The following is a 25,416-nucleotide window of genomic DNA, read 5'->3' on the forward strand; positions in this document are numbered from 1 at the left end:
TCATTCTTCGGGACCTGAAAAAAAGAATCAAGAAATCAGTGATTTAATCTATATGATCAAATAAATTTCATAAATTCCTAATATCGACTTTCTCATTTAAAAATTTCCAAAGATTGAATCACGTGGTAATTCGACATGATATTTAATCTACAAATTAAACGCCACATATAGGACCGAATGTGCAAGGCTGTACAGCCATTCAAGGTCGTTAAAAACTCCCGTCTTCGCAACATACCGGTACATCGCGTGCTATGACCATGATAGTTACGAGAATGCGCATGTCTGAGTATTTATATTGCACATTTTAATACTTTTTTTTAAAAAATAAATGTGTAGGAAATATATAATGCGTAGCAATACTTAACATTCGTAAGATATTTAAAATGCTTAAGACAAAATACAATTAAAAAAAAAGTTTAAACGTTTATCGACAGTAAGTCAGTAGCTGTAACACATTTGATTCGATAATATATGATTATTCTTTTCAGATATTCAGTTGTCGTTCTCATGAATTTAGTTACAGAGACTGAGCTCGGTGATTGTCCAATTGGAAAATCTCAAACAGTGTATATAGTTCCAACATATGACCTAGTCAATTTACATCCATTTTTCATAGTTTATTCTGGAAGGACTTATCCCAAGGCCTCTTTTGGTGCACATTGATTAAAAAATAGATACTAAAATCACACAGGGTTCAAATGAAATAATGCGCACATATAAATTCTAGTGTGTTTTTCATGCGATATATATATATACTGAGTGCCAAACTTATACCCATTGGTGGCCTTCGGTTGTTGTTTGATCTATAATCGGTTCGTTGTCATTAATTTCAATCAAATATACAAAGCGCATAGTTAGCTATAAAAGGTATTTAATTTGATTGAAATATAGCCTTTTATAGCTGACTATGCAGTTTGGGCTTTGCTCATTGTTAAAGGCCGTGAAATTATGTTATGGATGTCAAACAGATATAACTAGAGGACTCAAAGTTTTGACACATTCCCCATTTTCTTTTTCAATTGTATTATAAACGACATTGCGTTAACCATTATTTTGGGATGAAATAAGTTTATGATACAACTTTAGTAAAATTGTTTTCATCTTATTTAAACGGGAAAAACATTACAGGATAACTGTAATTATAGATTGAAATGATTATTCAGTATAAAATGTCTAGCTTGTCATGGACATATTTTTCTCCTGATTGAAATCCCGTGAACTAGCCTGTTTTGACAAATGCAACTCAGTACAGCGTATCGATTCAACACAAATAGTAAAGTACATACAACTACAATACATAGGCAAACTTCCATACATGACACACAATTATAACACGTACAGAAAAAACAAAAAGAAACAAAGGAACAGCGCTTTTTTTTTGTTGCACTTCCTCTCAAAGTTACAATGAGGCCTTTAACACGGATCCAACCAAAATTATCACCTCCGTGATTGAGACGGCCGCTAGCTTTGAACAGCTTTAGCGGAATTCGTTGAATTATTTTGGATATAATTTGTAAGATAAACACATTATCACGGACGGTGACTATTTTCCTGAATATGCATGTATTCTATGGCAAAACATAACGTATCAATTTACGAACAAGCTGTCGTCATTTTGTGTGTGTCTGTTATAATAGATACGTCTTACACAAACAATATCTACATTTTGTATATTTGATTGAAATTAATCTTCAATGGTGCATTTGTCGATCAATATATCATCAAGTTATTAGAAATGTACTACATGTATGTAATTTTTTTTATCTTTTTTTTCTGAGTTCTAATTGACATCTGAATTCTTTCGTGTAGTCGTACATAACATATACCGTAAAGGAAGTTCACTTCTCAGTTTCAAAATAACAAGCGTTTCATAAACATGAACGTTGTAACACTTGTAATTTTTTATACGAAGCGAATTAATAAAGGAACAAAAAAACGATAACAAATTGTGCTTGTTTTTGAGATAATAATTGAAAATTTCGCGGGAAAAATATTCTTGATTTCCCCCTTGAAATTGATTATAGTCTTAAATGTATAATAAGGCCGTTAGTTTTCTCGTTTGAATTGTTTTACATTGTCATTTCGGGGCCTTTTATAGCTGACTATGCAGTTTGGGCTTTGCTCATTGTTAAAGGCCGTGAAATTGTGTTATGGATGTCAAACAGATATAACTAGAGGACTCCGTTGATCTAACAAAAAAATCAAAAACTAGCGAACATCCTTAAACAAACACGAATCTATAAGCATTGTCAGGGTAAATTGATCATACACGTACTACATGTAGCATCGGTTGTTTAAACAGGTTTTCTCTTGCTAAATAAATTCAGTATTTGAGCGTTGAAGTTTTACTTCCATTTGCCATTACTACACGTGGTCAATGTAAGTTAAAATGTATGTTTGATTACTGTTTGTAATTAATCGACGTTACATGTACACATGTAACTTTGAATGATCTATTATTAATACTTTCAAATAGTAGCCGTTTTTTCTTTTTATGGTTAAAATTAAATATAATATGAACGTAATTCTCCATTCATATTTAATGAGGAAAAACAAGACACCCTACGCTCTTTAATCTTAAATTATTTCAAGATGAATATAGTGCTTTATGTTAATTGATATCTATTACATAAAGGTATAGGGACTTTTAAACTGTACCCTATACCTAATAACTACTAGGTATACTTTTTTTTCTCATTTTAACATTCAGAACTTTAATTAGAAACTTAAAATGAAAAAAAATTATAGTTTAGTCTCAGATGCATGATTTTTTATTAGTTGTTAGCGGCTTTGAACTAGCTGTCAGATAACTGCGAGTACTCTCAGATTTGTTCATTGTGTCTTTTTGTGTCGGGATGTACAAGTACCCGGCCACGTCCACTTGTATTTTTGTCCATCTGATGAGTTAAGCCTTTTTCAATTGATTTTAATAGTTCGTTCTTTTGTTGTACTGTTATACCACTGTCCCAGGTTAGGGGGAGGGTTTGGATCCCGCTAACATGTTTAACCCCGCCACATTATTTATGTATGTGCCTGTCCCAAGTCAGGAGCCTGTACTTCAGTGGTTGTCGTTTGTTTATGTGGAACATATTTGTTTTTCGTTCATTTTTTTTTTATATAAATAAGGCCGTTAGTTTTCTCATTTGAATTGTTTTACATTGTACATGTCTTATCGGGGCCTTGTATAGCTGACTATGTGGTATGGGCTTTGCTCATTGTTAAAGGCCGTACGGAGACCTATAGTTGTTAATATCTGTGTCACTTAGGTCTCTTGTGAACAGTTGTCTCATCAATCATACCACATCTTCTTTTTTATACCGGGTACTTTTCGTTATAAATTATGATGACAAGGACGGGTCCAGACATTTTTAAAAGGGAGGGGCGGGGGGTCCCATCCCAGGATAAAAAGGTGGATTGGTGGGTTCCAACTATATGTCTTCATTAAAGATGCATTGATCGTCCTAAATAGGGGTTTCAAACAGCGGAACCCCTTCCCAGCCCCTGGATCCGCCACTGCAAGATCTGTAAGGCAGCAACCATTTGATTTTCGGGGGGGGGGGGGGGGGGGGCTATGGTTTTTTTTTCTGTGCAAACTTTTTTTTTCGCCTTTTGCGAAGAACAATCTATTTTTTTAGCAACAAACCGAAAACAATTTTTTTCTTTCAATTTTCGCATTACATATAGTGGGAGCTGAGGGTGAAACAAACAATTTTTTTTTCTCAGGGTCCAAAACAAATTATTTTTTTCACCAAAACCTGGAAACAAACTTTTTTTTTCCAAAAAAAACCATAGCCCCCCAGAAAATCAAATGGTTGCTGCCTAAATGTTTTAAATTCCCCTAAAACTTTTATCCAAACTCATCCTTAAGGGTATTGTCTTCCCACTATATACAATAAAATAGATAATAAACAAAAAAATTATATATCAACTTCATCTTCTTACCTGATCAATGTTATACTATACTATTATGTTGATAATATTTAAAATAACCAATTGCATTGTCAATTTACAAAATGAACAGCTGTTTGTTGGATGTTCTTTTCATTATTATACTCTTTCATTTCATGTCTGAATTGGTTGTTTAGACTTTCATTCATAATGACACGTGAGACAAGATAGATTTATATTTGTACAACTTTAGTCACAAATGTATGTCAAGGTTTACAATTGCGTTGATTTGTATTTTTAATATGGGGACGAAGTCCCCAATAACAGTAGAAAATTCAATAAAAAAAAAAAAAAAAAAAAAAAAAAATTCCGAAATTTTCATTGTACTAATGAACTCAAGATTCAATTTTTTTTTGTCATGTTTTGAATTCCCGCATCTGCGCAGAAATCTACAATGTACTTCATTTTTCCGGTCTCATTCGCATGAAATTTTGAGTAAAATATATATTTATTAGTCTAGTATAAAATAGGAAGGAACGCAATATCAATTTCATTTTTAATAATTCCTTGATATGAATACCTAATGACAGCGTTTCTTTGCATTGCATATGACGTCATAACTTAAATAACGTCACAACTAAAATCCCTAACAACAGAACCAAAATCGGAAACGTTAAGGTATTTCCGTTTTGAAATTAAGATATGTTTGAATTAAAAAAAATCATACAGACTTCGTCCCCTTTCACAGGTAATGCATGCCTCATATTAATTATCATGATTATGTAAAAAAGTTTAGTACTAATGACCATTATTGATAATTATAGTGCTAATGCTAATGATAAAATAATGATAACTATATGATAATAATGATGATAAAACAAACTATTCTCTTCAACTGATTCAGATGTATGCCACTCTTTTTAAAAAGACAAACGGTGTTGATATTTATAACAATACTTAATTGAACGAACAAAATCATCTTTCGCTGAATAAACGTAATTATCGCTATTTTTTCCTTTGATCTTGCTGACTGATAATTTCCAAGTGATATGAAAATTATCGCTAGAAACTAAGGGAACACGTGCCGTTGTCAATGAAAATAACAACGTCTTCATATTTTCTGAGATATCGGTCATGAAGTAGCTTATATAAAAAAGAAGATGTGGTATGATTGCCAATGAGACAACTCTCCACAAGAGACCAAAGTTGTGATATCAACCAAGAAAAATGAAGTGACATGAAAATTGTAGTCCCTAATTTCTCGTCAAACTGTCTCTGGCGAATACTAAATGTCTTTCCTACTTCGTTATGGCATAATAGGGTATGAGCTAGAATTAAATTAGCAGTGGCTTTCCGGGGGCAGAAATAGCACATATATCCACCTGCAATAAATGAATTAAAACAATATTTACTATTTTTCCTATGTTTTTGTTCAGGACAACTTAGTGTTTGTTTACCGTCTCAATCAGAAATCAGATGAAGGGTGACACATGCGTTTCGCCTGACAATAATTTCCACATATCATAACTTTCTTTAAAATTGCCCCTTCGCTCATTCCCATATTTTGTGACATTCCTAGTTCTTGGAAATTTCTGTATAATAATATTAACACAATTCGTGTTTTCCCCATTTTCTAATTTTTTGAAGCTTGTTCACCCTTCCAGTTTTATGATATACTTGTATGTAGCTGTTTTCATTATAAGTTTTAATAATATATGCATAACCAGAACTGTCATAAGATATTGGAACATTTCGTAATTAATTCCTCTCTATAATTTCATCTTATGCTATCAGATACACGTTTTAGTGTCAATATCAATAAAACACTATCCAGTTACGATTATCTTTTCATTTTTTAATACCATAATTACGATAATCTTTTTTCCGAGTTACGTTTATCATACCGAATTTTTCAACGGCAATTTTCTAAGCGCTCAGACAATTCCAGTACACCGTTAATACGATTCAAATATGATGTAATGGTGTAGAAAAACATTGCAGCTGAATAACTATTGACAAAAACATGCTACATTTGAGAAAAAAATACTGTAAAGATTTTATCTATACAATGTATCTGTCGTCGCCATATTGAGATAATCGTAATTCCAGTTACGATTATCTTTTCATTTTTTAATACCATAATTACGATTATCTTTTTTTCCGAGTTACGATTATCATACCGAATTTTTCAGACAATTCCAGTGCACCGTTACGATTCAAATATGATGTAATGGTGTAGAAAAACATTGCAGCTGAATAACTATTGACAAAAACATGCTACATTTGAGAAAAATTACTGTAAAGATTTTACCTATACAATGTATCTGCCGTCGCCATATTGGGATAATCGTAATTCCAGTTACGATTATCTCTTTAATACCAGTGATGTAATATAGATAGTTGATAAATTGCTAGTGCTAATTAAAAAGTTTAAAAAAATCGGGGGAAATTCAGGAGTTATCCCTACAAAATTGTTTTAATTTTTTTTAATTAGTTATCTAGATATAGGAAGATGTGGTGTGAGTGCCAATGAGACAACTCCACATCCAAATAACAATTTATAAAAGTAAATCATTATAGGTCAAAGTACGGCTTTTAACGCGGAGCCTTACCTCACACCAAACAACAAGCTATAAAGCTTGCACTTTGTAAATACAGCTGTTTCTCAAACCACGTCTCTTTTGGGGAGATTTAGAATATTCATAGAAAATTAATTTTGTTCACATACTGGTTCCCAGTTATGCTCTCTGGGTTCCATCTCATAGAGATATAACTTGGAAATGTTACCAGTGAATATACATGTGCATATTGTTTACATTGAAATCTGTGGTAACCGTTCATTCGAGGTAGGGGTAGTTAAGAAAATTAGTGTTAGTTTAAACTCTGACTAGTTCAGGGCATATAAACATTGAAAAATATGCCGCACAGCCATATATTTTGGCCTTGGAAAAAATTGTAGTGCATATGAACTTTCAATTTTAGGATAAGATTTTTTTTACAAAACTTCATAGTAAAAGTGGTACAGTTTTAATCGTAAAGGGAGTTCCTATGGGAAATTGCATTGTCAATATTTACAGAAATGCAACCTAAAGGGCTCCAAATTACTAGTGTAAAACCATTCAAACGGGAAAACCAACGGTCAATTAATTTGCTTGTTAAGTCATTTGTTTTAACATGAGAATTGAAAAGACACCCAGTTGAGATTGACAAAGGTCTTCAAAGTAAACTTTTAACTGACTCTGATACACAATAAGTATCATTATAATGATAAATGTAAATAAATGTTTCCTGTCTGTCAATAACATATCGTTTGAATAACACGAATACTATGATTCTTTCCATGTGAACCTATATTGGAATAATGTTTAAATTCGCATTAATTTTGGCTTTTAACATTATCAGACAAACATCTTGCAACAGTGGAGAAGGAGAATGTTTTTCAGTAAATGCCAATGGGTACAGTACTTGCAACCTTAGGCGTTACTGTTTGACGTGAACTTGACTGATCGGTGAATGATCGGTGACGGATGTTTGACTGATCGGTGAGTGATCGGTGATCGGTGACCCATAGGATCCGTCAGATAAGTCAAATAACCTATGTGAGAGTTACCCTGACAACTGTCACCGATCGATCAGTAAATTAAATTTACGCACGGATCGGACGGATACGTATATATTTAAAATTCTTATGTAAACCGAACTCGACAGTGTTTACAAACATTGAACGCGGACCTCTACGAAGACACCTTAATTTACACGTTAATTTGTAATAAAATTGGTTGCAATAATAAAGTGAAAATAGTATAACAGAATAATATGCTTAGAGCGTTAAATTGTTTGTGTTGATTAATAGTTTTGTATTAAATATTGTTAACATCAGAGACATATGTATTACATATAATACATAATTGTATTATATGAATTTATTCCTACGAAAATGGTTATTATTGACCGCCATTGGTTTTTTGAACTTTTTATAGTTTCGAATAGGTTGTTTTTTCGTGAAATTAAAAGAATGTCAAAGAAATAACATTAAATTTTTTTTCGCATTGTTTAGAATTACCAAAAATGTTCTTCTTTTTATCAGAAATGATACTATTTTATTTGAAATCAGTTATTTTTACCATCTTGAGACAAGTCTTCTAATCAGAATTGAGATATAATGAGAATTAAAATACTTAAACTTTTATTTTTGTGGAATAAGAATGCAGTTATTGATTTATTTTGATACAAATTATTAACCGTCATATGATTTGAGTACTTTTTGTCCATCAAGATTGGCTGTTCTTCATAAAATATGCTTACTTTAAGGAAAAAGATACTAAATTTTTGTACGCGTTGCCTAAAATGCAAATATTTCTTCATTTTACTGAAAATTATTGACCGCCAATAAATTTTTGTACTTTTCATAGTTTAGAATAGTTTTTTTTTTCATAAAATTAAAAATATATCAGAAAAAACATACTAAAATGTTGTTCGCATTGTTTAAAATAACCAAAACTATTCTTCTTTTTATCAAAAATGATACTATTTTATTTGAAATCAGTTATTTTACCATCTTGAGACAAGTCTTCTAATCAGAATTGAGATATAATGAGAATCAAAATACTTAAACTTTTATTTTTGTGGAATAAGAATGCAGTTATTGATTTATTTTGATACAAATTATTAACCGTCATATGATTTGAGTACTTTTTGTACATCAAGATTGGCTGTTCTTCATAAAATATGCTTACTTTAAGGAAAAAGATACTAAATTTTTGTACGCGTTGCCTAAAATGCAAATATTTCTTCATTTTACTGAAAATTATTGACCACCAATAAATTTTTGTACATTTTATAGTTTAGAATAGATTTTTTTCATGAAATTAAAAGAATATCAGAAAAATCATACTAAAATTTTGTTCGCATTGTTTAAAATAACCAAAACTATTCTTCTTTTTATCAAAAATGATACTATTTTATTTGAAATCAGTTATTTATACCATCTTGAGACAAGTCTTCTAATCAGAATTGAGATATAATGAGACTTAAAATACTTAAACCTTTATTTTTGTGGAATAAGAATGCAGTTATTGATTTATTTTGATACAAATTATTAACCGTCATATGATTTGAGTACTTTTTGTACATCAAGATTGGCTGTTCTTCATAAAATATGCTAACTTTAAGGAAAAAGATACTAAATTACGTTGATCATATTTTTTATTTTTATAAATGTCATACTGTTTCTTCCGTGTGTTAATTTAAACAAAGAAGGTTTCCGTATAATGATAAAATCTAACAATTGTTGCAAAATGTATTAACAAATGACTGTAGTTCATAATTGTAGTCTGATTTTGTTTAAGTTCTTAATATAAACGTTAAGCTAGTTGTCAAACAATCACTTTTCTGCATGTTTTTATGCCCCATTATGGGCATTATGTTTTCTGGTCTGTGCGGCCGTTCGCCTGTTCGTTCCTTCGTCCGTCTATCCCGCGTCAGGTTAGAGTTTTTGTTCGAGGTAGTTTTTGAAGAAGTTGAAGTCCAACCAATTAGAAACTTAGTACACATGTTCCCTATGATATGATCTTTCTGATTTTAATGCCAAATTAGAGTTTTTACCTCATTTTCACGAAAAGAAAAGTGCGGAAAGGGTATCCGTGTAATAGGGACACAATCTTGTTTCCTCTTGAAATAACGTGCAATACTGCTTAAAAATATTGAAATAAAATGCACACAGAAGAATGCAGTAATATTCAACGAGGGGTGAAAATAGAGATAAATTTGGAATAAATAATGTATTCTGTATCGTCGTTTTCTCTTCAACGCTAAACCCAAATGTATTAATGTTTGGAGTTTTTGACTCATTTCCATTTGATCAAGTTTAAATGATGAGACATGAATTGGTTAATGTCACAGAGCGAAGGAAACTAAATTCATAGTTTATGTACTTCTTGGGGTACTATATAACAGACGATAGTGTCAAGAAAATTTCCCTGTCAAGTTTTATTTACAGGTCAATGCAGAAGATATCTTTTAGTCTTTATTTCAGTTTGTTTGTGCTTCGAGTTCATCTAATATATGTAATAAGTCATGTCATTTGAATTGGATGTACGGTTTGTTCATAGGTTAGGATAGAATTAACAGCTTAAACATTTGTTTTACCCTGTAATATTCTGTATGTGCATGTAAAAAAACCAGAGCCTGTTAATTGTCTTGTTGCTTGTTGATGCCTGTCTTATTCTTTTTTCCGTTTATATTTTTTTAGTTTGAATGATTTTATTTTTAAATTCGAGTCCTTTATCATGTTTATAGATGACTATGCTGTTGATTTTGCTTATGCATTATTATTGTTGACATGTAGTTATGACCATTTATGTCGCATTGAATCTGGTAGATAATTGTCTCATTGGAATATATTTATAAATTGTTTAACGTCGAATGCATTTAACAGCATTAACTTTTCCCTCAATTGGTTGAAAAACACTTATCTTAAAATTTGTAAAACTATATTCGTCATTTAATGATTTGTTTCGCAGAGAAAAGTTGGCCAAGTTTTGTAATAAATAATTTTGTTCTGAACATGCTCCAAATTGTCCACCTAACAGGACGGACTCCACCGGTCGTCAACATATACTTAAGGGATAAACCATATGAATAACAGAGTTTAACGGATATGAACGAACACGAACAAACGTATAACGGATAAAACTAAAACATATATCAATTATTACAATATGTATGTTATAACACTTGATAAAAATGATTTTCCAATTCTGAATTCCGAATTCTGAATTCTGAATTCTGAATGCCGAATTCTGAATGCTGAATTCTGAATTATAGATAAGACTTCTCGGCTTTCGTAATTTTGCCAGTTTGAATTAAGATATTTCACACAGTGCCGGCAATATATATATAGTAACTGCCTTTTATTTTACAACAAAGAAATATAGATTACATGTCGACTGCTTTCCTCATTCAATAATTATCGTGAAATGTACGAGCTTATCATACATAGCCGATAGAGCGACGATATAATTTATAGGTCAACAAATGAGGGGTGTTAACTTAGAAGGGTCTTGATCCCAAAACCCGGGCTTAAAAACACGAAATCCCGAGGTCCCGAATTTAAATAAATTAAAATCCCGACATCCCGAAATTCGGAGAAAGAAATCCCCGGGGATCCCGAAATCCTGAGCTTAAAAAGGCCTGCTATCCCTTCCTCATAAATCTCATAAATGATGAATAAAAACTTTATTGGTGGTACACCATCAGGCTGTTGTTTGATATGTATACACGAGTGGGGGGCTAAATCGCTGTTATTTTAAAACTCTCTTCCTTTAACCAAAGAAACATTCCAAGCCCCCCTTCCATTTCCATTTTTTTTAATCCCACATCCCCACTTTTATCTATCCCTGTCCGGTAAACATAAAAACAGCTTACATGTTGGTGACCTTCTGCTGTTGTTTTTTTCTATGGTCGGGTTGTTGTCTCTTTGGCACATTCCCTATTTCCATTCTCAATTTTATTGTTAGAATTATGCCCTGACCATGGCCTTTTAGGGATTATTTTTTTTTTATTCATATTTTTACAGAAGTGAAATGTCAAAATAGATCCATGTTTGTTCCTAGTAATAAAATAAGTAAAAAATCTATGTCCTCCTTTTAATTGGTGTATTGAAGGTTTTTTTTCCAAAACATTTTTAATTATGAAGCTTATTCTTGTTTTGAAGAATCCCACCTGGACAATTTTAAAGTACATGCAATTCTTTCAACTTCCTAACTTTTTTTAAAGTGCTTTATCTTTTTTTGTATGCTATAAATATAAATCAACAAACACTTACAGTAATGACACGAGCGCATGATACGCCCGTCACATTTTCACAGAATAAATTACTTCTCAATGTCATATTTGAAATTTATGAAAATCAAACAGGAGATTACATTAATAGATATACACAATTCACCGAAAACTGGAAAATCCCACCTTTTTTAAATTTAATAAAACCCCATAACTCAGAAATGTAAAATCTAAAATTTATGAAATTATAAACATCAACAGATATCAACGTTTCACTAAAGTTTCTAGTCCGAGATTACTCTGACATCCAACAGCTGTTTTGCCAGACAAGCTTGGGTTGTGGGATCACGTCTTGCAGAGTAATCTCGGACTACAAAGATTCACGAGAACGGCTGAAAGCATTTTTTAGTTTTTCTCAAATTCTAGAGAAATTCCTTTTTCTGACAAATATATGACTCTGTAACTCAGAAACGTGAAATCTAAAATTTATAAAAATCAAAAGGGAGCTCTTGTCAATAGATATAAACAATTCACGAAAATTTCACATGTTGGTGAAAGCATAATTCTTTTTAATGAAAAAAAACTCGGAAACGTAAAATCTTTATCAAATAAAACAAAATGGAGCTCACGTCAATAGAAATAAACAAAGTTTTATGCAAATTGGTAAATGGGTTTTAAAGTTAATGTCCAACATGTTGACGGACGGACAGACAGGCAACTGTATTATACCACAATATGTTCCGTAAACGGGCATACCTATAATGGTTTACTTTTTAAATTGTTATTTGTATGGAGAGTTGTCTCATTGGCACTCACACCACATCTTCCTATATCTATATATGTAAATTATCTTGATTCTTAATGTCTTTTCTGTTGCCATCTTAACTAGTTGAAAAGATATAAACTTAAGGTGAAGCTATATCTTAATACAGGAAATAAAATACTATATATAGTACCCGCCCTAGAACAATTACCCTCAAAATCAATCCCAGCCTTCTCTTTATACATGTAGTACAAGTTTAGATAGATATTCTTAAACACAAGTAAATGTCTGGAAACTACAACCAGATGCTCCGCAGGGCGCAGCTTATACGACCGCAGAGGTTGATAGGCATGTAGAAATTGCAAGGAACCAATATACCAAATAGTTAACATATTACTCATAATCATGGAAATTCACACAACAAAAATTGAAATGAGCCAGACGTCATATCTTGATACGAGTGCAGATGTTGAACCCTGAAGACTGAACAATATTTGATAAAACGTTCAAGCTTGATACAGCTTTGTATTTCGATTGTGATTAAAATTTGACACAGTAAAGGTTTCCGAAACCGAATGAATGTGGTCTATGCATGTAAAAAAAAAAATTAGACATATACCTACATTTGCATTAGGGTCCAGTATCCAAAATCTAAATGTTTGGGTAGATTTAGCATTTTAAACCACCAACAAAACATATATATTTTTAACTAATTTTTGACCCTACGGACCTTAATATGAGCCAATTTGAAAACCATGACAGACCAAAAATCAAATAGTATCAAGTACACTGTTAGATCCAGCATATCAAAGAAACTTACAAAATTCAATTTATGTTGAAACCAAACAAAACTATATTTCGGGGCCTTTTATAACTGACAATGCAGTATGGGCATTATTCATTGTTGAAGGCTGTACAGTAACCAATAGTTGTTGATTTCTGTGATTTCTCGTGTGGAGAGTTGTCTCATTGGCATTTATACCACATCATCTTATTTACATTCAATGTGGATGAAATTCCAAAAGGACTCAAAAAGTTTCATTTTGGACCTTTTGAACCTTAAAATGGACCAATTTTTAAAATTAAGACACAAAATGAAAATTCTGAACACACAGTTATATCCAGCATATCAACCAAACTAACAAATTCAATATTTGTTGTAATCAAACAAAATTTAAATTAGCTCAATATGGACCAAATTCAAAAATTTTCAACTCAAGTCTCTTAGTTTTATTAAAAAGGGGGGTAAATTATTTAGCCCCTGTAAGGATATACATGTACATACCATTATTTTTGCTGATTCAATTTCATATTGAAAAATATTTTGTTATCGTTATTAACTAGTCCCCTGCGAATCACTGTAGTGACATCTTGGACCATCTTGGAATTTTATGCACTGATAATTTATTCTCGACATCGGACCTAACAACATGGCGCTTGCCCTGAATTGGCTTCTGTGTCTGGATGAAACTCCGCATGATTATTGGTTTTTGAATGGAAGCAAAACACTAAGTTCTGCTTGTATTTCAGCTACATGTACATTGGGTAGAAAAAGTATAGCCACATATCAATGTACGATTCGCACGATGTGTCACGCTGCATTGTGTCTATAACTATAATCATTTTTCGATTCGAAATAACCTTTTTCCCTAAGCGATACCGTAACTTTATATTCATTTGTCTACTTCTCTTTTGAGGCTTCATCACTGTTGGGGATGGAACTAGAATGTTGATAATGTTTAGCAAATTGTTTTAGCAAGCTTCTTTATCGAACGTTAGAAATTCTAAACGTGACGTACGTTTGATATTGACGTCACACAGTGAAAAGGTCACACGCACGAAGAGTACGACAGGAGAGGGGCTCGAGAACAAATACGGAATTTAAATTTTTATTGAAACGGTATTATCAGTAAACTGATAAATATTATTACGTTTCGGGTTACTGTTTATTTGAAGCTGTAAATGCATGCGAGAAAACGCATAAAAAGCTGCTCGCAAATGTAATGCACTGAGTTGAAGTTCATCTCATGTTTCCTTTCCTTTATACGGTGGCATACTAATACAACTTGACACGAATACAATACAAACAAACGGAAGCACACTCATCAGATTGAAATACATATCTGATCTTGTTTATCTTGACATGCTGACTTATTTACCTGATGATACTATCGATCGGAACGGCGTCTTAACGGTCTTAAAAATCTTGAGGATTTCTCTAGCAGTAAATCCAGTCAATTAAGATATGATCAGACCATAATGACCGTTTCAGACTGAAATCGTGCTACTAGTGATAAATATATATATATATAGCCTTCGGAGTCTAGTTTCCCTGTCTAGGAGCAATTAAAAAAGGAATTAAGAGCCTAATTCTTCTGTTTAGACACGTGGGACATAGCCTAAAAAAAAGCCAAAAAGGAAATGAGAGCCTAGTACCGCTGTTTAAACAAGTGGAACCTTACATGTAGAAACAATTGAAAAAGGACTTGAGATTCTACTTCTACTGCTCAAAAACGTGGGACATAGCCTTCAAAGCATAGTTTCTCATTTTGAACACATGGGACGTAACCTCTAGAAACAAGTCAAACAGGACTTGAAATCCTTATTCCTCTGTTTGAACATGTAATGTAGGACCTAACCTCATTGAACACGCGAAAAAGGAATTTATAGCCTAAATCTTATGTTTAAACATGTGGGATATAACCAAAAGAAAAGGAATCAGTGGAAAAAGAAATTGAGAGCCTAGTTTATCTATTTAAACAAGTAGAAACTAACATGAAGGAGCAAGCAAACAAAGAATTAAGAACTTAGTTTCCCTACTTATAGACGTGGTACCTAGTCTCTAGGACCTATCGAAAAATGACTCGAGAGCATACTTCTCCTGTTGAAACACGTAAAGTTTGAGAGCCTACTTTCCCTGCTTAAACAAATGAAGCATCTAGGAACACACGAAACATGACTTAAGAGCCTCATTCATCTGTTTAAACACGTGGGACCTAGCATCTTGGACATGCGGCTCCGTGCAACATGTTTATTTATATTTAAATTAGGATTTCTAAGAACATATAAGGATTAAAACACCCCTTTACAAATATTCTTGTATCTCCATTTATAAAATGTTCTTTTTTTCATAAGGTTTTCCCGGAATTTGTGACCTTCATTTCTAATTATTTCCAAAATAGCGAAACCCCTATTTCATATAAAGAAGCACGCACTGAAGTGGTGTGATTGTGACATCACCAAGCTGTTATCACGCGCGTCTGGCGTACTAAATTATAATCCTGGTACCTTTGATAACTATTTACACCACTGGGTCGATGCCACTGCTGGTGGACGTTTCGTCCCCGAGGGTATCACCAGCCCAGTAGTCAACACTTCGGTGTTGACATGAATATCAATAATGTGGTCATTTTTATAAATTTCCTGTTTACAAAAGTTTGAATTTTTCGAAAAACTAAGGATTTTCTTATCCCAGGCATAGATTACCTTAGCCGTATTTGGCACAACTTTTTGTAAACGTGTCTAAAACTTATCTGTAGCGCGTTAAACGCACCTTTAGCGTAGGTATACGCTAGACACACGCTTAAGACCGATGCATAAAAATTTCCTCGAGTTGTATCGTTCCCCAAGCGTATATCTTTGTATTTCGTCGTACTTCAAACTTATGCAGTGCGCGTTTAACGAGTGCTTAGCGTTCCTCTGGCGTGCGACTAACGTATACCGACCTTGACAATTTTCTCTGTACGTTTGGTGCACGCCGGTCTATACGCCAATGTGTGACGCCGGCATAACTTAAAATGTGAAAAAAAGTAAATTCATATTCATAATTTATATGGTTTTTTTTTTTAATTTCATATAAAATAAAACAACAAATAAAAGATATGTAAATGATAATTCGTCGTTGAGACAAAAAAAACTACACAAATAGCCCAAAAATTAATTAACATAACAACGTTCTTGATGATCTAAATATAGTATATATGTTACAAACCATGAGTATTTGGACCGTACGCGTACAGTCCGGACCGTATACGTATACTCGTACGGTCCGACAATACGCGTACGGTCGGATTGTATGAGTATATGCGTATGGTTCAGTACGAGCTGACCATACATGTGATTGAATCATTTTGGTTCTATTTAAACAATTTATCACAATCTTTACAAATTGGTATTATTACAATTTGATGGATAAACTGAACAAACGAACAATTGAAATTAAATATTTGTTTAATTGTATATCTGAATCCTATTTTGATCAATTTTGACATTATTCTACTTCAAGTAACGTTTCATTTTTTACATTTAAAAATGTACATATTTGCTCATGCATGTTCCTTTGCATTTGCATTTTTTTGTAAAGTTGCAAAACATTGTAAAACAACTGTCCTCCCATATTTTGTTTTCATATATCTTCAATTTCAGTGATCATAATTGAATTACTGTATAACTGATCCACATGATAAACACACAAGATTAACAGAGTTAATTAGCGTGATTTTTTTAAATAGTTAGAATATAAAGTTTTTATTCAAATTACAACTGAACTTTTTTATATTAATTTGAGAGTTCAGTTATGTTGATTTGTAATATGCATTTGTATCTAATAAATATGACCAACTTCTTATTATTAGTCAGAACGTACGCGTATCATTATATCTCAAAATCAAATATGGGGAATTCAGCAAGGTGTTTTTTTGTTTCTTAAAGAATGTTCATGCGAGTACAAAAATAAATCGACAAATAGGGTTGCACAATTAGAACCCAAACCAACAGTCTATAGAACTAGTATTCCTCAGAATTCAACAAATATATTGTCAATCAAAAAATCTAGCTTTTTGATAGTATCCTCGTCAGTGTATTTTCGATAGAATTATTGGATTTCCTCAATAATTAAGAATTATTGTAACCTACAACTAGAAGTTTATATGTTAAACTCCTATTTTACTAGAAAACAACTCTGTTTAATGAGACGTTGGGGTGGATGTTTCAAATGAGCACGGTAAATAACAGTGTTAAGCGCAGAACAATGTTACTGTAAAATTGCAGAGATTCAGATCTAAAATTAAGCAGTAAATCTTTAGAATTTTTCAGAATTATGTTTAATTGACAATCACGTAGAAATACATTAAATACGGAAAAATATTTATTATTGTAAAACTATTTTAATGAAACAAGTACATATACTTAAAAATTGGAGTCTTTCTTTCCTTTGTGCAAACTATCAAACATAAATACTTTAACTTTAATAAGTAGACAAAATTACATTATTTGTTAATCAAACTAACAGATGAAGATCCAAGTAAGTACAACGGTATTTTTTGTGAAAATTAGTCGTGAACATTTTCTGAAAACATATTTTTTTTTTACAAATTATGTATTAAATAAACAACGCAATTAATCATCCGTTCCCAAACCTGTCTAATTTCCTATTCAAATAAGTTGAACGGATATGTATCCGACATACATTTACTAAACAAAGAACAATTAGGATACAAATAGAATGACTGTTTGTAGTACTTCCTTTTATAACAATTGGGATTGACATAGCTTTGACCGAATTCATTGCAGCTACACGCTAATACATTTGAAATACATATACAATGTTAAGTTTGTTATCAATGTAGTTTTCATTTTTAAAGCGTTTGCCAGTCATTACCAAACACAAAGAAAACTTGCCTCCATAATAATTAATCAAGACTTGTTTTACATGTCTATCAATCATTTAAACCGACATAACACATCAGCGTATAACACCGACCTACGCCTAGCGTGTTCAGAACCCATGTACACTGCCAATACGGTAGTATTTTTGGGCGCATTCAATTTGTCGGTCATATCTACATGATCTATTTTGTGTGCACAACGAGCTGTTATGCTTTAAGCGTGTTTATGGCATACGAGAAGGGTAAACAAGAGTTTATCGAGCGTTGAAGTAATGTATGTAGACATATGTTTGCCTGTTTTTCTTACGTAGATGAAATAAATACTGCGAAGTAAAAATGTCCCTTGAACGTAATCGAAACACGTCCCAGTCGTACCTGGGACGATTATCCGTGCTATCGGCGTGTTTGGGACATGTATGTATGAGGTGTTTGTACTACTTTTGTATAAACATGGTCTTTGACGATATGACAGTTGCTATGCATTCGTTTGATGTGTCTAAGATTTTGAAATTGCAATATGCATAGGGACTTACATTTTATTTTCAATCCTCGGAGTTTAATATTTTTGTGACTTTCTCTAGTAAATTCATGAATTTATACCACTAAAATTATAGAGCAAATATCTTTAAATGTCAGAACACGGTTTTAATATTTGACGATGGCGTATTTAACCTTCATAGAGCGCAAAAACTACGCCAGTCGTATGTCACGAATATGCCAGGCATACGTCCAATTAAAGTCGAACAATTTTGAGGCGTGTACAACGAACCCTTAACATGTCTTAAACTCGGAGTTCATTTTTTTTGTAATTTTCTTTTGTAAGTTCACGAATATCAGCCACTATACATGACACAGCATGTCTCGTTAAATTTCATAGTATGGTTTCAATACGTCAACGCGCTTGTAACGTATGTTTTACGTGCGTGTAGCGTACACGTTTGCGGTTGACCGACGCTTGAGCTAAAGGAATAATTTTATGCTGCATATAAATTCACCAACCGCATACCTTTCATTTTGACGTACTTCAAACTTTTGAAACTCATTTTTAACGATTGTTTAGGGTTCCTCTAGCATGTACCTAACGTATATGGACTAAGTAAATTTTCTCTATAAGTCTGGTGCACGTCGGTCTATACGCCAATGTGTGACGCCGGCATAAGGGTGATACCTTTATGAATTTTGTGAAATTTAATTGGATTTATCAGTCATTTTGGTACAATGAACTTGCATCTACAATAACAGTTTAGTGTCTTTAGAAATCACATATATTTGTACTAGGATAAAAAAAAAACAGGTGAAATGCGAGTTTAAGCGAGCTATTTTTCCTGGTTCGAGCTGAGTACAAATATAGATGATTTTTAAAGACATTAAACAGTTATTGTCTTTATTCTGTATTCTGTTTATTGTTGTGATTTGAAAGACAGAAACACTCCCATTTGTGACTTTCTTTTCGAATTAAATCCCTTGAGATCCACGTAGCATTATCCAAATCACACATTCAGTTGAAGACGAGTTCGCAGAAAAGAATCTCTAATTGTCAACAATAATACATTGGTCAAAGTAAATAATTATCTTTTTCAACATTACAACTGATTTCAACATTAAAATTAAATTACTAAACATTGTCCGATCTGGAAAAAATGTGTATGAGTTAATCTGCGCCTCAGAATTTGAACTGAATTTGACATTCACTTAATTTTGCTGAAATTGACATGATTGATTTTTTGTTACACTCATTCATGTTTTGAACCCGAAGATTGGTGTTTGCAATCAGAAAATGGGTTTATTAATTATTTGTGTGAAGAAATGCTTGTAAACAAACAGAACACTAATGAATCTATAGTTTGCGTACTGTCAGGCAATACGTCACTCGAATGCGACTGCAATACACAACTAACATAATCAACTGCAATACATATTATGAATGTTATGAGGTGACGAAGGTTCATACAACACTCGTCAACAGCAATACAAAAACAAAAACCGGCAATGGGTTAGCCTTTAAAGCGATATCTGTAAAGTAAACAGATACAGCCTAGCGATATTTCCTGGGCTGTATAAGACACCCAAGTGCAGGATAATAACATTCATTTTACCTCCTATACAATTCTAGGAATATGATTGGTTAGAAGCGTCCGCGTGGAGACCGTGTATATTTAATATAAGGTTAGTAGGGAGGCGAGGCTCATTTCACACACGGTTAGTTGTGGTGTTACGTCTCTTTATATTCCATATTAGGTGAGAAGGTAGACGGGGCTCATTTCAGTAGTGTGTTCCTTTATAAAAACAAAACGGTACTAAGAAAAAAATCTTTTCAACAGGCGAATAAATTGATGATAAAGATGGAAATAAATTTATAAAACACATTTTAACCTAACAAGTCGTTATTGTTGGCATTTGTTTTTGTGGAATCAATGGAAGTAGTTTCTTAATGCTAACAGTATTGAAGACTTGCTGATTTATATAGGTCACTAGTCTAAATTTTACACGTTAATATAGTCGATAAGATAAATTCGTTACATAGTGTGCTAATGACGTAATACGGTATATATGGGGTCATAATTAGGTTGTTAAAGCCTCGGTCACACCTTACCGGATAGCTCGAACGGACGCCTAACGGATAACTTTTTTTCAATCCGTTCATGTCCGTTAGACGTCCGTTCTTATCCGTTAGGCGTCCGTCCATATCCGTTGCATGTCCGTTAAGCGTCCGTTTTATCCGTTGACGTCCGTTCTGTCCGGTGGAAAATTTTGAGCATGTTCAAAACTTTGAACGGACGTCCAACGGATAAAATGTCCGTTGAACGTCCGTTAGGCGTCCGTTTTGTACGGTACTCGTCCGTTTTGTATCCGTTACGTGTCCGTTATGCATCCGTTGGAGATCCGGTAGACCAATTCACCAACGGACGTCTACCGGACGCCTAACGGACGCCTAACGGACGCCTAACGGATAAAACGGATGTGAAACGGACATTAACGGAAGGATAACGGATAAAACGGATGCCTACCGGATGTAAAACGGACAAATGCCAATTGAAATTTCGCGTTAGAAATGCCAATAATTGGTATGTCAGATTTTCTTGAGTGTCATGAATATTTATTATTCGTGATGGATCTTGGAGTAAGAGCACGTCTTCGCTACCAAACAGCCCTTATTCAGGCCAGACTCAACTTAAATGTAGCAAATATAAACCTTATAGCTGTCGAAAGGAGAAGAAGGAGAAGACAAAGGAGATGGTGGACACGACCATGGCTTAGTCCTGAAAGACGATGCAGTTTTGGTCTATATGACCAACTCATGACCGAACTTAGGCGGGAGGATCGGCAGTCCTTTGTACACTTCCTTCGAATGCCCACAGAGATGTTCGACGAGATATTGCAAGTTGGACCTCGCATAGCCAAGCAGAATACCTTTTACAGAAATCCACTGGAACCAGGACTCAAGTTAGCAATTACACTTAGACACCTTGCCTGGAGCAAAATATCGTAGCATGCAGTACGGATGAAGAGTTCCGTATAACACATTATCCGTTTTCATACCAGAGGTACATAATATAAACAAATTCAGAAAATCAACTTAAACTCTATAAGACTGAATTACCACACTGCTTCTACCTTGATTTTTTTTAATCAGAGTAGCTCTATATTTGCACACATATCATGCTAAACAAGACGCAACACAAAATAAAATCAACTAAACCTGTTAACTAAAGTGACCCTCGTGTGTAAAAACGTAAAAAAGAATCGGATAAATTGTTCTATTTGTTTGGTACGTGTGACCTTGATACCTGTCCTACTGACCACACTTTCCCAGAAGCAAATATTATAACATATATACATGTACTAGATACAATCATTTTAAGGTCACGTGTAAGTGGTTTATTGCCTTTAATTTTCAGATGGTTTATTGCTTTTAATTTTCCGATGGTTTATTGCCTTAAATTTTTAGATGGTTTATTGCCTTTAATTTTCAGATTATTTTGTTCATCCGTTTTATCCGTTACGCTTCCGTTAGGTGTCCGTTTTATCCGGTACTCGTCCGTTGGATGTACGTTCGACGTCCGTTCTGTCCGGTACGTATCCGTTTCACGTACGTTCAATGTCCGTTGTGTGTCCGTTAGGCATTCGTTACATGTCCGTTAGTAAACCAACGGACTCCCAACAGATAAAAATTTTGTCAACGGATAACTTTTTTTTTATCCGTTAGGCGTCCGTTCGAGCTATCCGGTAAGGTGTGACCGAGGCTTAACACAAATGGTCTTTAAACCAAATGAGAAATAAATATCCTCGACTATACTAGCACACTGTAGATAAGATGTAACAACCTATTTAAACGCAGCAATATTATAGATAATACATTTTCAGAGGGAAAAAAGGATATATTCACTAAATCGTATGAAGTTAGACAAACTATACATAAAAGAAGTTATAGATGTAGTATAAATTTGAAACCAGAAAAAACACAACAAAAATTTGAAAATTTATATATAATTAAAAACACACTCTGTAATGAAGACCAAACAAAAACAAAAGTATAATAATAATGCCAATAACGTTATTAACAACATTTATATCCAATAAATATCAACTGTTTATTAATAATGTCATGGTAAGTTCAAAGAATAACAAGATTTATAAATTCGCAATGATGTTTCTTCCGCATCGAACTTGAAGTACAATGTATAGTATGTGGCCATGCAATTAAAACTCACATCATTGATTTTGTTGTGTTGCACTCCAAGCAAAGCTTTTAATAATATTGGGACTTGTGAAAGAACTGGTCCCGATGGGTAAGTTTGTATAATTGCATTAGAAAAAGTTAAGTTAAATCTGAATTTAATGATTTGAAGAACAAACGTTATTTTGGTATTGTTATTTAACTACGTGTGAAAATAGTACATATCTAAACTGATTTATAATGCAATTTCAGGACAATGGTGAGGTTGAACAACATTTTGATAGCATTCACGCAGTCGGAATATAGAATATGTATTCATTGAAGAAAATGTTACTAAATTGACAAACTTGTGTCTAATCGATGTGTGCGTGTTTTAATAATAGGTTACGTTTATTCAATTATATATGCAAAGCAAAACCAGAAGTCAGTTTGCAATGATTTAAGGCCGTGTTCACATTGACCTAAACTCGGTGTTGTGTAAGTGTAACTCACACGTAAACTAAACAAAATTACGTTCCCATTGATAAAACCCAATGTTTACATGTAGTGTAAACCATGTTTTGTCTACATGCAGTCGATACTCGATGTAGGCCTTGTGTAGATTAAGTGTACACAAAACTATAGGCATTTAAAACATTAGTTTCACCGTGTATATTTAAGGAAGAAACTTTTTTGAATAAAGTTGATATTTATAACAATTATTAATAAAGTTCTTTACAGAAATATTTGTCTAAACTTGAGTTATATATATATTTTTTTAAACTTAACGTAGCTTTATTAAGCCCTTATCAAGACAAAGCAGCATCATTGCCGAAAACATAATTCATTTGAAAATTAATGTCTTTCCGAATCGACTTGACTTGCACAGAAATGCTTGTCACTGGTCTGTACTCAAACAACGATTTACTCATAAATGCATTACTTAAAAAGTGTGAGGTAAATGTATTGTTTGTATAGTACATGTATCTCGGATCCGTTAAATTACCCTTAAAACTAAAAAAACAAACATTACCCCTTTCCTTTGCCAAATACTCCTTGGAGAAAAAATACCATTTGAAACAAACAGAAAAAATAGGAATATAGTGATCCCTAATATACCATTCCTTTTTCTCCTTCAATCTCTGTACCGATGTAATGCATTGGCTTTCTGAGAATAAAAATTTATATTCTTCGCTGTAAGCACGCTGCTGCAGCCTACGTTTTCTAATGCTTAATCGAGACATCTTTATTATTTTTAAACTACTGCAAATCATCAAAATGGCTTTCATATAAAAAAGCAACCACTTAACTTAAAAAGGGGGGGGGGGGGGGGTATTTTATTAATTTAACTGAGCCAGAAATTTTTCGGTGCAAACGTTTTATTCCGGTTTTTTTTTCCGATGCTGGTAATCAATTTTTTTTCAACTTTTAACACTATAATGTATGGGGAAACTCTTGATTTGGAATATTTTTGTATCATCTGTAGGCCTTTTTTTTTTTATCCAATTGGGGTTCGGATTATTTCCATCGATACAACCCCCCCCCCTGATTTGAAGTCAAATGGTCGTCCCTTACTGCTAGAAAAGTTGTCCGAAAACTTTGCATTCGGTTCTACGTAATGAACACTTAAATGACATAGAGTTTACAAGTGTGAACAAATCTATGTACAGATAATTAAACAAGGTGTATAGATGTGAACAAATTTAATGTGAACCCAATGACCAGTACATTAAACTAATTGTAAACAAGTTTACTGTACATGGCGTTTGGTGTGAACACGGCATAAGTCAAAGTACAGTATATACATGTATGTTAACCATAATATAATGTCATCTTGATATTTGTAATAATTTTTCTTTTTCAAATCTTAATACGTGTAAGCGAAATTGTTTGCAATGCTCTTCAACTTCGCACTTTCTCTGGCTTTTTTAACATTTTTTATTCGAGCGTCACTTATGAGTTTTTTTTTTTTTTTTTTGAAGAAACGCACATCAATACACCCATTCTGTATTTGATATCATGTTGTGATTATGCTATTACATTTATTGATATAAAAGAGATCAATTTCTCACAAGCTGGAATATTAACTATCTATTCTTCATGACTGCAGTACTTGTATTTGTTTTGTTTACAGATCTTCTACTAAGTTTTGCTGTGATTTCTTCGAAAAAACAAGTAATGGATGTATAGGTATGCTTGATCAAATTAAAGACGAAAGAAAGGATCTTTTTCAACTAATGTCGCCCTCAAACGATAGAGATATCAAGATATAAACATTCATTCAATTATTTAAGTTGTGAGTTAGATAAATTCCCTTTCTGTCTGAAAATGTAAAGTAAACTGTAATTATGACTTAGTTTATTTGTACCTTCATATTTAGGTGTCTTTTATATATTTCCGGTTTAAATATAGTAGATGCGGTATGTCTGTTATGGCAACGAACGATGATAGAAACATCTATAATCATGGGGTTTGTGTTTAAAGGAGCTGGCTTGTCATGTTAGGATTTTTTGTCAGATTTTCGGAATTTTCGGGTTTTATCCATTTGAATGCCTGGAAAAAATTTGCCCGGTAACCCCCATTTTTCTTTTTGTAAATCTTTTAAACGTATAATAATAAGCCATTTGTAAAAGTCTTATACAATTTTGATTACTTTTTAA

At 32.9% G+C, this 25,416-nt stretch overlaps 1 protein-coding gene across 1 annotated transcript in view; it reads right to left on the reverse strand.

Moving 5' to 3' along the window:
• Positions 1–25,416, reverse strand: part of LOC143043742 (uncharacterized) — a 137,227-nt gene continuing 111,811 nt past the window's right edge. The window contains exon 10 of the mRNA XM_076215923.1: positions 1–14. Coding sequence (XP_076072038.1) covers positions 1–14 — 14 coding nt within the window. The remainder of the gene's footprint in view (positions 15–25,416) is intronic.

Source organism: Mytilus galloprovincialis, chromosome 8 (genome assembly GCF_965363235.1).
Source record: "Mytilus galloprovincialis chromosome 8, xbMytGall1.hap1.1, whole genome shotgun sequence".
NCBI classification, from domain to species: Eukaryota; Metazoa; Mollusca; class Bivalvia; order Mytilida; family Mytilidae; genus Mytilus; species Mytilus galloprovincialis.